The 15,387-nt window shown below is 48.2% G+C and overlaps 1 protein-coding gene across 2 annotated transcripts in view; it reads left to right on the forward strand.

Moving 5' to 3' along the window:
- PLAA (phospholipase A2 activating protein) overlaps positions 1 to 15,387 on the forward strand; it is a 47,966-nt gene that overhangs the window by 416 nt on the left and 32,163 nt on the right. For both annotated transcript variants that reach the window (XM_040417180.1, XM_040417179.1), the window contains exons 2-5: positions 7,022 to 7,215; positions 8,866 to 8,966; positions 10,960 to 11,080; positions 14,860 to 15,027. In XM_040417180.1, coding sequence (XP_040273114.1) covers positions 7,022 to 7,215; positions 8,866 to 8,966; positions 10,960 to 11,080; positions 14,860 to 15,027 — 584 coding nt within the window. The remainder of the gene's footprint in view (positions 1 to 7,021; positions 7,216 to 8,865; positions 8,967 to 10,959; positions 11,081 to 14,859; positions 15,028 to 15,387) is intronic.

Below are 15,387 nucleotides of genomic sequence, written 5' to 3' on the forward strand. Positions count from 1 at the left end.
TGTACCCCTCACTGTATGTCCACCTCGGTGTAGCCCCTCACTGTATGTCCACCTCGGTGTAGCCCCTCACTGTATGTCCACCTCGGTGTAGCCCCTCACTGTATGTCCACCTCGGTGTAGCCCCTCACTGTATGTCCACCTCGGTGTAGCCCCTCACTGTATGTCCACCTCGGTGTAGCCCCTCACTGTATGTCCACCTCGGTGTAGCCCCTCACTGTATGTCCACCTCGGTGTAGCCCCTCACTGTATGTCCACCTCGGTGTAGCCCCTCACTGTATGTCCACCTCGGTGTAGCCCCTCACTGTATGTCCACCTCGGTGTAGCCCCTCACTGTATGTCCACCTCGGTGTAGCCCCTCACTGTATGTCCACCTCGGTGTAGCCCCTCACTGTATGTCCACCTCGGTGTACCCCTCACTGTATGTCCACCTCGGTGTAGCCCCTCACTGTATGTCCACCTCGGTGTAGCCCCTCACTGTATGTCCACCTCGGTGTAGCCCCTCACTGTATGTCCACCTCGGTGTAGCCCCTCACTGTATGTCCACCTCGGTGTAGCCCCTCACTGTATGTCCACCTCGGTGTAGCCCCTCACTGTATGTCCACCTCGGTGTAGCCCCTCACTGTATGTCCACCTCGGTGTAGCCCCTCACTGTATGTCCACCTCGGTGTAGCCCCTCACTGTATGTCCACCTCGGTGTAGCCCCTCACTGTATGTCCACCTCGGTGTAGCCCCTCACTGTATGTCCACCTCGGTGTAGCCCCTCACTGTATGTCCACCTCGGTGTAGCCCCTCACTGTATGTCCACCTCGGTGTAGCCCCTCACTGTATGTCCACCTCGGTGTAGCCCCTCACTGTATGTCCACCTCGGTGTAGCCCCTCACTGTATGTCCACCTCGGTGTAGCCCCTCACTGTATGTCCACCTCGGTGTAGCCCCTCACTGTATGTCCACCTCGGTGTAGCCCCTCACTGTATGTCCACCTCGGTGTAGCCCCTCACTGTATGTCCACCTCGGTGTAGCCCCTCACTGTATGTCCACCTCGGTGTAGCCCCTCACTGTATGTCCACCTCGGTGTAGCCCCTCACTGTATGTCCACCTCGGTGTAGCCCCTCACTGTATGTCCACCTCGGTGTAGCCCCTCACTGTATGTCCACCTCGGTGTAGCCCCTCACTGTATGTCCACCTCGGTGTAGCCCCTCACTGTATGTCCACCTCGGTGTAGCCCCTCACTGTATGTCCACCTCGGTGTAGCCCCTCACTGTATGTCCACCTCGGTGTAGCCCCTCACTGTATGTCCACCTCGGTGTAGCCCCTCACTGTATGTCCACCTCGGTGTAGCCCCTCACTGTATGTCCACCTCGGTGTAGCCCCTCACTGTATGTCCACCTCGGTGTAGCCCCTCACTGTATGTCCACCTCGGTGTACCCCCTCGCAGTGATTGTACCCCCTCGCAGTGATTGTACCCCCTCGCAGTGATTGTACCCCCTCGCAGTGATTGTACCCCCTCGCAGTGATTGTACCCCCTCGCAGTGATTGTACCCCCTCACTCAGAGGTCGCAATAACGCCTGTACAAGCGTCATAGACGCCTGTTCAGGCCATTTTACTCCCTGGAAAAAGTCTAAGGCGTACCGATACGCCTTAGACTTTTCCCTGCCATTCATCTGCGCAGTAAGCGCTGTGAATGGCACAGGCAGCTCAGCGATGCTGCTGCTGCCTTAAACAACCAATAACAAAGCTCCTTACAGTAAGGAGCTTAGTGATTGGTCAGTTTGAGCGGGCTGCCGGAGCTTATGCCACACCGCTCTGAAGTAAGGAAGCAGGCGCACGATCCTCACTGGCGGGGGTAAGTGGCCTTGCTGTGTAGTGAAATTTAGTGGGGGTCCCGGATCTGAGTGCCTTGTTTTTCCCTATAGTGATGAGTCTGCAGCGCTCAGCCGAGCGCCGTCTCTCCTCCCTGCTGAGTGCGGTACTGAAGACGGCCTCAATAGAAGGTCTAGGGGACCGTCTTCACTACCGCGCTCAGCAGTGAGGAAAAGTGGCTTCAGACTCCTGCTTATAGAAGTCAGCGAGGGTCTCAGCACTGGTCACGCCAACAGGAGACCAGCAGCAAGCAACACCAACCTCAGACTTGGGTCTGACCGCCAGCTGCAAGACAGCGAGGACACGGGAGAGAGACCCTCAGGGCAGGTCATTCTATTGTCCCATAGCCAGAAAAATAAAGGAGGAGCAGCTTATAGCTGCAGCAGACTGTGATGTGCCGGTGTACCCGGTGCGGGGCCCAGCACATGCCTCCTGGCTGATACACAGATGTCACAGCATGTCTGACTTACAGATACCCCTACTCTCATTGCCAATGCAAGTCCTGGAGATAACAGGGGAGAAGAGAGGAGGCTGCAAGCACCATGGAACAGGAGGCTGTATGAGCGTTAGGGTCGGGTTCACACACAGACAGTAGTGACCAAGGAAAAGCATCACTGTCCCACTATATACCGTACACTATTAAACAATGTGCACTATTGTCCAGGACACTATCACACTATATACCGTATACTGTATCCCTATGTACACTATAACAGTATATACAGTACATTATCACACTATGTACACTATAATAGTATAACAGTGCACTACATACAATACATTATCACACTGTGCTTCCCTAGCCTACCACCCTAACCCTGCAGAGCTCTCTGTGCTACCCTAAGCCTACATAGCCTCATACTGTGCCAACCTGACTCTGCAGAGCTCTCTGTGCCACCCTAAGCCTACATAGCCTCATACTGTGCCAACCTGACTCTGCAGAGCTCTCTGTGCCACCCTAAGCCTACATAGCCTCATACTGTGCCAACCTGACTCTGCAGAGCTCTCTGTGCCACCCTAAGACTACGTAGCATTAGCATCCAATCTGAGACCACTATTAACCGCCTGAATAAGGTATGTTAAAAACAACTTTGTGTTCTTTTATAAAAAAAAATCAGTTCTCCACCAAATCTGGCGATCAGGCTAGTAGTGTGAACTGGTGTATAAAGGGTATTTATAAATACTTCACTCTGGTGTGAGTTGAGGAGGAAGTATTTATAAATATCCTTTATACACCAGTTCACACTACTAGCCTGATCGCCAGATTTGGTGGAGAACCTATTATTTTTTTTTATTATAAAAGAACACAATAAAGTTATTTTTAACGTACCTTATTCAGGCAGTTAATAGTTTTCAATAGCAGTACGTCCATTTTCTATCAAAAAGCAGTTAACTACAATCTGAGACCACTGCAGAGGGGGAAGCTCTCATGTAACAGTGTCCCCAGCTTTAGGCGTTGGAGGAATGACTGTAATAAGGAGTCTACTGTTCGCGTCTATACCAGCAAAAACTGGTGGCACTGTTTAGGTGGCAGTGGTCTTATGTTTAGTTTATGATGTCACCTAAATTAAAAATTGTCTAAATTTGCTATTTATGCATGGACGACAGTTCTAGAATACTAGTAATGGTTTCCCTGCATAAATAGCAAACCCTTAATGTTACGTAGGCCTTCGTATTAACTATTTGAATTACTGTAACCTTCGTACTCCTCATCGGCTAAAAATACTCCTCAAAAATGGTAAGAGACTGTATGTCCACCTCGCAGTGATTGTTCCCCCTCACTGTATGTCCACCTCGCAGTGACTGTACCCCCTCACTGTATGTCCACCTCGCAGTGACTGTACCCCCTCACTGTATGTCCACCTCGCAGTGACTGTACCCCCTCACTGTATGTCCACCTCGCAGTGACTGTACCCCCTCACTGTATGTCCACCTCGCAGTGATTGTTCCCCCTCACTGTATGTCCACCTCGCAGTGACTGTACCCCCTCACTGTATGTCCACCTCGCAGTGACTGTTCCCCCTCACTGTATGTCCACCTCGCAGTGATTGTTCCCCCTCACTGTATGTCCACCTCGCAGTGACTGTACCCCCTCACTGTATGTCCACCTCGCAGTGACTGTACCCCCTCACTGTATGTCCACCTCGCAGTGACTGTACCCCCTCACTGTATGTCCACCTCGCAGTGACTGTACCCCCTCACTGTATGTCCACCTCGCAGTGACTGTACCCCCTCACTGTATATCCACCTCGCAGTGACTGTACCCCCTCACTGTATGTCCACCTCGCAGTGACTGTACCCCCTCACTGTATGTCCACCTCGCAGTGACTGTTCCCCCTCACTGTATGTCCACCTCGCAGTGACTGTTCCCCCTCACTGTATGTCCACCTCGCAGTGACTGTACCCCCTCACTGTATGTCCACCTCGCAGTGATTGTTCCCCCTCACTGTATGTCCACCTCGCAGTGATTGTTCCCCCTCACTGTATGTCCACCTCGCAGTGATTGTTCCCCCTCACTGTGTGTCCACCTCGCAGTGATTGTTCCCCCTCACTGTATGTCCACCTCGCAGTGACTGTACCCCCTCACTGTATGTCCACCTCGCAGTGACTGTACCCCCTCACTGTATGTCCACCTCGCAGTGACTGTACCCCCTCACTGTATGTCCACCTCGCAGTGACTGTACCCCCTCACTGTATGTCCACCTCGCAGTGACTGTACCCCCTCACTGTATGTCCACCTCGCAGTGACTGTACCCCCTCACTGTATATCCACCTCGCAGTGACTGTACCCCCTCACTGTATATCCACCTCGCAGTGACTGTACCCCCTCACTGTATATCCACCTCGCAGTGACTGTACCCCCTCACTGTATATCCACCTCGCAGTGACTGTACCCCCTCACTGTATATCCACCTCGCAGTGACTGTACCCCCTCACTGTATGTCCACCTCGCAGTGACTGTACCCCCTCACTGTATGTCCACCTCGCAGTGATTGTTCCCCCTCACTGTATATCCAACTCGCAGTGACTGTACCCCCTCACTGTATATCCACCTCGCAGTGACTGTACCCCCTCACTGTATATCCACCTCGCAGTGACTGTACCCCCTCACTGTATGTCCACCTCGCAGTGACTGTACCCCCTCACTGTATGTCCACCTCGCAGTGACTGTACCCCCTCACTGTATATCCACCTCGCAGTGACTGTACCCCCTCACTGTATATCCACCTCGCAGTGACTGTACCCCCTCACTGTATATCCACCTCGCAGTGACTGTACCCCCTCACTGTATGTCCACCTCGCAGTGACTGTACCCCCTCACTGTATATCCACCTCGCAGTGACTGTACCCCCTCACTGTATATCCACCTCGCAGTGACTGTACCCCCTCACTGTATATCCACCTCGCAGTGACTGTACCCCCTCACTGTATATCCACCTCGCAGTGACTGTACCCCCTCACTGTATATCCACCTCGCAGTGACTGTACCCCCTCACTGTATATCCACCTCGCAGTGACTGTACCCCCTCACTGTATATCCACCTCGCAGTGACTGTACCCCCTCACTGTATATCCACCTCGCAGTGACTGTACCCCCTCACTGTATATCCACCTCGCAGTGACTGTACCCCCTCACTGTATGTCCACCTCGCAGTGACTGTACCCCCTCACTGTATGTCCACCTCGCAGTGACTGTACCCCCTCACTGTATGTCCACCTCGCAGTGACTGTACCCCCTCACTGTATATCCACCTCGCAGTGACTGTACCCCCTCACTGTATATCCACCTCGCAGTGACTGTACCCCCTCACTGTATATCCACCTCGCCGTGACTGTACCCCCTCACTGTATGTCCACCTCGCAGTGACTGTACCCCCTCACTGTATGTCCACCTCGCAGTGACTGTACCCCCTCACTGTATGTCCACCTCGCAGTGACTGTACCCCCTCACTGTATGTCCACCTCGCAGTGACTGTACCCCCTCACTGTATATCCACCTCGCAGTGACTGTACCCCCTCACTGTATATCCACCTCGCAGTGACTGTACCCCCTCACTGTATATCCACCTCGCAGTGACTGTACCCCCTCACTGTATATCCACCTCGCAGTGACTGTACCCCCTCACTGTATGTCCACCTCGCAGTGACTGTACCCCCTCACTGTATGTCCACCTCGCAGTGACTGTACCCCCTCACTGTATATCCACCTCGCAGTGACTGTAGCCCCTCACTGTATATCCACCTCGCAGTGACTGTACCCCCTCACTGTATGTCCACCTCGCAGTATTGATCATTTTTGATTAAATTTTTTGGGAAGGTGAAGCAACCAACAAATGGCAATTCAGCCATTTTGATGTATCATGACGTTCACATATGTGATAAATACTTGTATATTTTATTAGTTTGCACATTTTTGGGGTACTATACTAATTACTAATGTTTTATTTTATTTTATTTTATTTAGTTTCATTTGTAACAAGAAAATAAAATGGTGGCAGGCTTTTAGCCGGGATCAGTCTTTTGCGGATCCCCAAATTTCTAGCATAATAAAGCGCCTTAATAAAGTAGACCACTGTACAAGCTGACAGTGAATGTGCCTTGGGCCAGCTTCAAAGTTTTGAACATGTATTGTGTGATTTCATGTCCAATGACCCATGCTGACTACATTATATAACCCTACATAAGAGTTGTGCTTAAAGGGCATCTGTCAGCCAGATCAACCCTAGTAAACCAGGCATGCTGCCTGTAGGGTTGATCCTGCTGATTGAAATGGTACCTGTCTTGTGAAAATTGGTTGTGGGTAAAGACTTTCATTTTTTTTTTTATACAAGTGAGGGCTTTAGTGCCCCGAGCATCAGAAAGTTGAGGAGCTGAAGTGCACAGCAGAGCTAGGCCTTGCCTCTCAGTGCACCAAAGCTCTAATTTGCAGAATTTTTTTTATTTTTCCTCAGGAATGCTACAACCGATTTTCAGAAGATAGGTATTCTTTTAATCACCAGTATCGACCCTACCCGTGTGTCTGAATACATAGGGTTGAACCTCTTTGAATTCTATTTCATGGCTCGTACAGGATCTCATTTGTGTGCTGTATGTAATGGCTATATGTGACCACCCTAAATATGAGCTTGAGGATTAACTAATAGATATTGTACATTTTTAGTCCCAGCAGAGGTTTCATTGAGTTGAATCGTATGAAGGGACACTCCAACTTTGTGTCCTGCGTATGCTACATCCCACCAAGCGATACCTACCCACGAGGACTGATTGCCACCGGCGGAAACGACCACAACATTTGTGTATTCAGTCTTAACAGCGCAGATCCTCTGTATATTCTGAAAGGCCACAAGAACACAGGTAGGTGTCCCTCCTTTACATGGTTAACCTCCCTGGTGGTCTAATTCCTGTAGTATTTTCGTACCCGAAGCAGTACATTCTTCCGAAAAAATTTAGGAGCCAAATTAAATTTTTTGTTTCCAAATTTAAAATGCATATAATTACGGTATAATAAAAAAAGACATGTCTTACTTAGGGTTGTCACGATTCCAAAATTTTGATTCGATTTCGATACCATAAAGTATTGCGATACTTGATACCATGAGAAAAAAATAAAACATTCTGCATTTTATGGAACGTCTGGACCGTAATAGAACAGTCCTATCCTATTTTTTGGGGGGACAATGTGACAAAAAAATGGCAAATTGCGTGTTTTTTCTGTTAGGGCATTCACCGCATAGGAGATATTTTTAGTATTTTAATAGTTTTCACTTTTTTGGGCGGGGAGATATGTTATATGTTTATTTTTTATTGTTTATATATTTTATATGTAAAATTGGGGAAGGGATCTTTTAATCCCTTGTCCTATTCACCCTGATAGAGATCTATCAGGGTGAATAGGACTTCACACTCTCCCTGCTGTTCTGTGCATAGTACACACAGCAGCAGGGAGCTGACCATGGCAGCGAGGACTTCAGTAGTGTCCTGGCTGCCATGGTAACCGATTGGAGCCCCAGGATTACACTGCTCTGGCTCCGATCAGAAGCTGCCACTGCACCACCAATGAGGAGGAAGGGAGGGGACGCTCTGGCCACTGCCAGAAATGAATATAACAATGTGTGGGGCACCTGTGGCCACTGCGCCACCAATGATTATAATAGTTATACTGGGGGGGTTGGGGGCGCACTGGACCACCAATAATTATAATTTATAATACTGGGGTTGGGGGGAGGTACACTGCGCCACCAATTAATATAATTAACACATTCATTTAAGTGAATATAGTTTATGCCTGAATACAAACGCAGGCTGTGGGTGCCGGCCATATCCCATACCCGGCCTCTATGACTGCGCACTGCGATCTGCCACAATTAACCCCTGTGGCGGATCTCAGCGGTCAGTCATAGAAGCTGGGTGCCGTGTATGGGATATGGCCGGCACCCCCAGCCTGCTTTTGTATTCAGGCAATAAACTATATTCATTGGTGACGCAGTGGCCACAGCCCCTCCCCTCCTCCCTGCTATCAGTCCATTGGTGGCAGCGGCACAGGGGGAGGGACTGCCTCCTTCTCCCCTGTGCTGCTGAGGAGAACATGGCGCTCTCTGAGAGCAGCGCGTGCCATGTCAGTGCAACTCGCGTGTGTCTGCTGGATGAAAGCCCTTTCTTCTTAAAGAGGCAGAACAGCGGAGGGTCTAGGCGCAAATGGCGACAAGACTACAAAGTCTTGTTGCCATTTTGCAATTCCAAGTCGCGTTGGCGACCATTTTGGTCGCCATCTGGAGCCCTGATTGTTGCACCTCCCTGCAGAGGGGACTTCCAGTATGCAGGGAAAACTTAAAAGGGGGCACAGCACCAAACCAGCTCTGTGTGCCCCGCATTTTCAAGAACGGCGGGAGACAGAGTTCAAAACCTCCATAGATCATAAAGTGTACACATATCTTGGGTTGGGTAAATATCTACATATATACCTATATCCAAATATATTGTCTATCTACTGTTTTTTATGTCCAGTATGCAGTCTTTCGTCTGGAAAGTTTGGCACCCTGCTAAGCGGATCATGGGATACAACTGGAAAAGTGTGGCTGAATGATAAGTGCATGATGACCTTACAGGTGAGATGTAGAAATGAAAGGCGAAATCTAGAAATGGAAGGTATATCAATTGAAATCTGATTTGTAGTAAAAAGATCACAGAGCGGCACGGAGCATTATCCATCATGTTACTGCTCCGTGTCTCTGCTGTCCGGAGCGGGGCTTGGCTCTCTTTCATGCCGTGTATGACACGCCCGACATCCGCTCGTGTGAAACAGCCCTTATAGGTTGTATTGATTGAAGAAGTTTCTCCAGTCTCTTTGATCTATTAGAGCTCATTCTTTTGTCATAGGCATACCTTGGCAGATTTCCTGTCTCAAATGAGCCAGTGCACATGCCTTGCGCCACCTTCACAAAGAGCTTTAGACACTTTTTCTGCTGCATCCGACAAGGCATGTAAGTTAAGAGGTGACATTGCGACAGAATTTTGCAACAAAATTTTTATGCAAAGTAAGCCAACTAATAGGTGGCAAAAACTTTGTGTAGACAGTATTTGTTGAGCGAATCAAGCTTCAGATCATCAATTCCAAGTTGTTTCGGTCAAACACTTCGATTTTAATGCTGTCTCCGTACAGCATTGAAATGTATTGGCTCCGTGGAGCCAAACTTCGTTTCACCCAAAGTCGCGTGAGACTTTGGCAAATGAATTCGTTATTTATTTCTGCATCTTCAGATTCCTAATTTTAAATGTTTTTAAAGATGCAGAAATGAATACTGAATACACCGAAGTTTTGCCCGACTTTGGGTGAAACTAAGTTTATATACACACAGGCAATACATTTTAATGCTGTACAGAGAGAGGTCTTCCTGCAGAATTAAAACGAAGTGTTTGAACGAATCGACTTCGGATCTCTGATCCGAATCTTGATTCGCTCAAGCCTAGTAGACTGTTTAAAAGTGCGCTAGATTTATCATCCAGCATCAGTCACTGCTATAAATCTGGCCCATTTATTTATTTATTATTATTTTTTTTTTTTTCATGGTCTTGATTTTAGACATGAATAGTAAATTGTTCCTTTTTATGCTGCACTTGTCTTGTGAACTGCAGTGACAACAATCTTTGGTATCACTCATCTTTTCTAAACACAGATACATTGCAACAGGGATCAGAAACCTCCAGGCACTCCAGCTGTCCTGGAACTACAAATCCCAGCGTGCTTCATTCACTTCTATGGGAGTTACAAGAGCAGCTCAGCAAGTATGCATGCTGGGAGTCGTAGTTTCACTACAGCTGGAGTTCCTGGAGGTTGCTGATCCCTACAATGCAGCAATCTTCAGAGTACCATTTTAACCCCTTCCCGTTCTCTGCCATATATGTACGTTGGAAATCAGAAGGGAATGTATGGTCTAGGCTTAGATGCTGAGTGCTCTCAATACACTGCATGCATTGGATGTGTTATATGGGCGATACCTACCTGCTGCAGCTAGCGCCACAGATAACTCTGATTCTGACAGTTTTAGGTGTCCTGTTCAATAGTGGTTAGACAGATGGGGGCTTCCTTTGCCATCTCATATATAGCTCTCGGATGGCAGAAAGCAAAAATTGAAAATTAACTGTGCCAGGAAGTGGTTAACAGTAGTGTTGAGCGAACTTGTGTTTTAAGTTCGGCGTCTAAAGTTCGGGTTATTGAAGAATCGCGTTATGGATTCTAAATTCTGTTATGGTCCGTGGTAGCGGAATCCATAACTCGATTCTTCGATAACCCGAACTTTAGACGCCGAACTTAAAACACAAGTTCGCTCAACACTAGTTAACAGCTTGACAGGAACTAACTGACTGTAAAAAAAAAAAAAAAAAAAAAAAGTCTAAAACATTTCTCACAAGTCCATAGACCTTACAGGGAAATTTCCTGGTGGGCCGATGCCCAGGGGGCCGCCTGAGCCCTGCTCACGGCTGGCCACTAGAAGTTTTTGGGGCAGTATTTTGTGATGAACTCTGGTATTTGGCTCTGTTGAGGTGTCCATATGTTGTCCATATTGACCAATGAAAGCTCAGTTTCAGTTCTTTTTGTAGGGCCACACTGCTGCTGTTTGGGCAGTGAAAATTTTGCCAGAGCAGGGCCTGATGCTGACTGGCTCAGCTGACAGGTCCATCAAGCTGTGGAAGGCAGGTCGATGTGAGAGGACTTTTGTAGGTAAGTGAAATATACAAGCTTAAAAAAAAAAAATCACACAGGTATGTGTTGCTAACTTGTCAGTTCTTGATGGTTGTCTCATATTTATGAGGAATAAGTCTTTCTCTGAGGTATGTATTGTTCGAAAGCTGAGAGTCTAAAACACAGCATTATCACCTCTACATCGGGAGATATAGCTGTTAGAATTCAGGTTGGAGTGATAGCAGCTGCAAGTAATAGCGGGTTTTAGCTGCTTTCACTCCTGACCCAATTTCTAACCTGTATATCTGAGGAGATAATGCTGTGATTCTGAGCTTAGATTGTCAGCTTTCAAACAAGACCAGTCCCATATCTCTAGTTGCTACCCAGCCTACGATATGAAGAGTTAAAGCAACCCTTTCCCCTTCAGCCGACTGTGATCTCAGCAAGCCTGGAAGAGGATGGGGGCAGTGAGGGAGCTGACAGGTTGTAGGGAGAAGAGAAAAAACTATAAAAAAAACAAAACAAAAACAATATATAAATTTGCCATCATTGTAATTGTAGATTTTTGTAAACTCACCTGTAAAATCTCTTTCTCGTGTAGTTTATTGGGGAACACAGGACCGTGGATATAGCTGCTTGCTGCCACTAGGAGGCGACACTAGGCTGAAAAGTGATAACTCCTCCCCTGCAGGCTATACCCCCTTTAGCCTGGAGAGAGCATATCAGTTTGTGCCCAAGCAATAGGAGTAGGAGAAAAAACAAACAAAAAAAAAACATACGGTAAACAACCAATCAGTCGGATTGAACCAAAACTGAGGACCATACTGGCCCACCAACCGCCATTATTTGCGGCAAACAGAACACTGGGTGGGAGCTGTGTTCCCCCAATGAACTACGCGAGAAAGAGATTTTACAGGTGAGTTCACAAAAATCTTGTTTTCTCGCTCGTATCATTGGGGGACACAGGACCGTGGGACGTCCTAAAGCAGTCCACGGGGAGGGAAACAAATCACACGCCCATGGAGAAAAACGCCCTCGAGGATGTGTTATCCGCTGCCACCTGCAAGACCTTGATGCCCGGAGCAGCATCCGTCGATGCCTAGGAAAGCACCCGGTAAAACTCGGTGAACGTGCCGGAAGACCAAGACGCTGCCTTCTAGAAGCAATGCCTGGAGTAGATGAACCCGAGAAGTGCCGACCGCTGGTCGGGCAGGCCATAACTCCGTTGGGCGGTGCCACATCCTAGGAAGCAACTGTCAGGCAGACATCCCTGGAAAAACATCCCTTTGGAAGTCGTCAGCTATGACAAGGACCTCCAAGAGAACCAGGTATAAGTCCGTACAGCGGAAAACACTAGATATGGACCAGCAAATCTCAGAGGCCAAATTAGATGGCTGATGGAGAGCCCGCTCTTTAAAATGCGAGGGAGAAAGGAGAGAAAACCATGTCTGAAATGACTTGGAAAGCGGCGACTACCTTCTGCAAGAAAGAAGATACTGGGCGGAGCACTGCCTGATGCAGATGACAAAGGAAAAATGTACGTACAAGAAGGCGCTATCAACTCGGAAAGCCGCCGGATGGAAGATCCCGTCACCCGGAATGCCCCCTTCCTAGAAATAAAAAGGAGAAGTCGTTCCAAAGGGAGGGCTTGTTTCTCACTGAAACTCCTCCAGCGATCCACAGGTCGTCGGGACGAAGCCGGCTGCTGGCCACAACTGTGGAAGCAGAACCAAAATCCAGGTACGCAGGATCCTCCTCTGGTTAAAAGAACACCCCTTAGGAAGCAGTAAATTGGTAGACTAATGCCCCTAGAGCCATCGGGCTTGTGGTAAGACTTCTAGCGAGAGAAGCTGCTTTAGAAACTACTGAGAAAGAAAAAATTCCTGAGCCAGGCATGCTCAACTGCAGGCCAAAGAACCAATACCTCGGATAAAGGTAGAAGCAAAAAACCAAGGTGAGCATCACCGGTGATGGAAAGCCCCATAAGTGACATATATTGACCATGCGTAGACACTGCCTGGAAGGGCAGATGACCAAGATAAGAGAATACTCTTCGTGGAAAAAAATAGATCCCGGATTCCATAGCCGTACAACCCATTGCTACCGGTCGAGTAGACCGAAGGGGCAGATGGTCAGCCATCCAGCTAGAGGAAGGACAGGAAAGAAAAGGTGTTCCGTTCCAGGAACGAAACCCCTACCAGTGGTGGCAAGGCGTGACAGACACCCGGCGTGGGGGGACCCGTAGTCCACCCCCGGAATGAGCAGTGAAAGGAATAACCACCATCGGCTTGAGGTGACACAGACAGTAATCATATCTGAAGAAAGGTATCACTGTAGTGGTAGACGAGTGCCGCAGGGACTAAGCTACCCAGTAGAGCGCACCCAAAGTAAGGTGCTGATAGCTATGGCATTTACGCCAATACAAAGCCCGAGTTGACGACACAAGAACAACAGTTTTCAGAGCAACGGTCAATTAACAGTATTGTAGAGCATTAAGAGGCCAGGGCAAAAGCCCATTGCCATAGAGACTGGCACTCTACAGAATCTCTTGGTAATGCAATACACCGCCTGAGGAGCCCATACAAGGGAAGCCACAAGAGTAATGCTAATGCCATACTCCAGCTGAGGAGGAGGCCACACCGTAGAGGATACCAATTTCAGAGCCAGAAGAAACCGCCATCTGATGAAGAGACTGTACAGTAGGAACCCTAGCATGTAGTGGAGGTGCAAATGCCCCTTGTACAGTAGGAGCTACAGCATGCTCCTCCAGCGTAAAACTGAGGGAGAGGCCTAAGGACACCCAGAAGTAGCATGGGACCATGAGGGGGGGGGGGAGCTGAGGATACTTACCTGCCTTCATCTGTGTTCTTCACCCTTCTGACATGGACCAGCAGAGCCACCTCTTCAGTCCCTGGCACAAGTGACAGGGACCGGGTTGTAGGGCAGCAACAGGTGGCCCTATGGCTGGGGGAAGCAGGAAGGTCAAGCCCTCCTGGTCCACTTTGTCTTCTTGTGGGAGGCAGAGCGGTGGAATAAGCGTCACCGGTCAGCCCTAGTATCGCCTCCTAGTGGCAGCAAGCAGCTATACCCACGGTCCTGTGTCCCCCAATGATACGAGCGAGAAAACTATATTCTGTGGGTTATCATGTTATTTATACCACACTTTGAATGCTGTAAAATAAATCCCACAAAATAAAGTTAAAATTGCAGATTTTTTTTTTTTTTTTTTATCTTTTCCCAGACCTGTGAATAAGACCTCAGAGTAAGGAATTGAAACATTAAGTTTTGGACATTTTGCTAATTTTTATTATTGTTAGCTTCAATCTTTATTTTCTCAAAAATGTATTAAAAGGAACCAAAACGGAGAGACAACATCATAATTATGTAGCATTTTGACATTCTAACATCTTCTAAAGAGACTGGTTACCCTTCAGTATATCCGCCCAGATTCTCAGTGCCTCATGATAAAGCAACACCATATAGAAACTATATTTGATTGTATTTGACATAGTTTACAAATGATTATCTAGTAGTAAATCGGTACACTGTACACAAATGCTGTTCCCTGGAGCCCTAGAACAACACCATGGCGCTTTCACCCTGAATTGCTTGTGCCAGTAGTGCTGTAGCCAGGAGCTAGTAGTAAGGGACTACATTCTCCAGTATGCCCCTAAAATCCAGTGATCTGATGCATTGAAGTTTATGACCATAGAATTTCCTATCAGTTTTATGTGGAGAGAAATTCTGTAATAGGTGATGAGATCTTACATCTAAAAGCATAATAGATTATAGAGAATAACATCATTTTTGATTTGTAGGGCATGAAGATTGTGTTCGAGGGCTGGCAGCCTTGAACGAGGCTGAATTTCTCTCTTGTTCCAATGATGCCAGTGTAAGGAGATGGCTAATTACCGGAGAGTGCCTGCAGATCTACTATGGCCACACCAATTATATATATAGCATATGTCTCTTTCCAAATTCTCAAGGTAGGAAATATCTAGATGTGTTAACAGATATTGTAAAATCTAGACTGTAGTTACTTTGCACAGTAAAAGATGCTGCAGTTGTAGTTTAACCCCTTAACGCAAAATGGCATGCATGTACGGCGGGGGATGCTGTGCCAGAACTCATTCAGCCGTAAATACACGGTGGGCTGATCGGGCGGGTGCAGGAGCTGCGGGTGAAGGAGTGCATCGGGTCCCCACGCTGCTGTGGCGTGGGACCCGATGTGTGACAAGGCAGCCCGATGCTGGGCAGAGGCTGCCCAATGCCTTGCACGGCATGGGGACCTGCCTTCTATGGGTGTCCAGGAGATCCAGCCTCAGGCCCATCTCCTAGGCAACCTG

Source organism: Bufo bufo, chromosome 2, assembly GCF_905171765.1.
Source record: "Bufo bufo chromosome 2, aBufBuf1.1, whole genome shotgun sequence".
NCBI classification, from domain to species: Eukaryota; Metazoa; Chordata; class Amphibia; order Anura; family Bufonidae; genus Bufo; species Bufo bufo.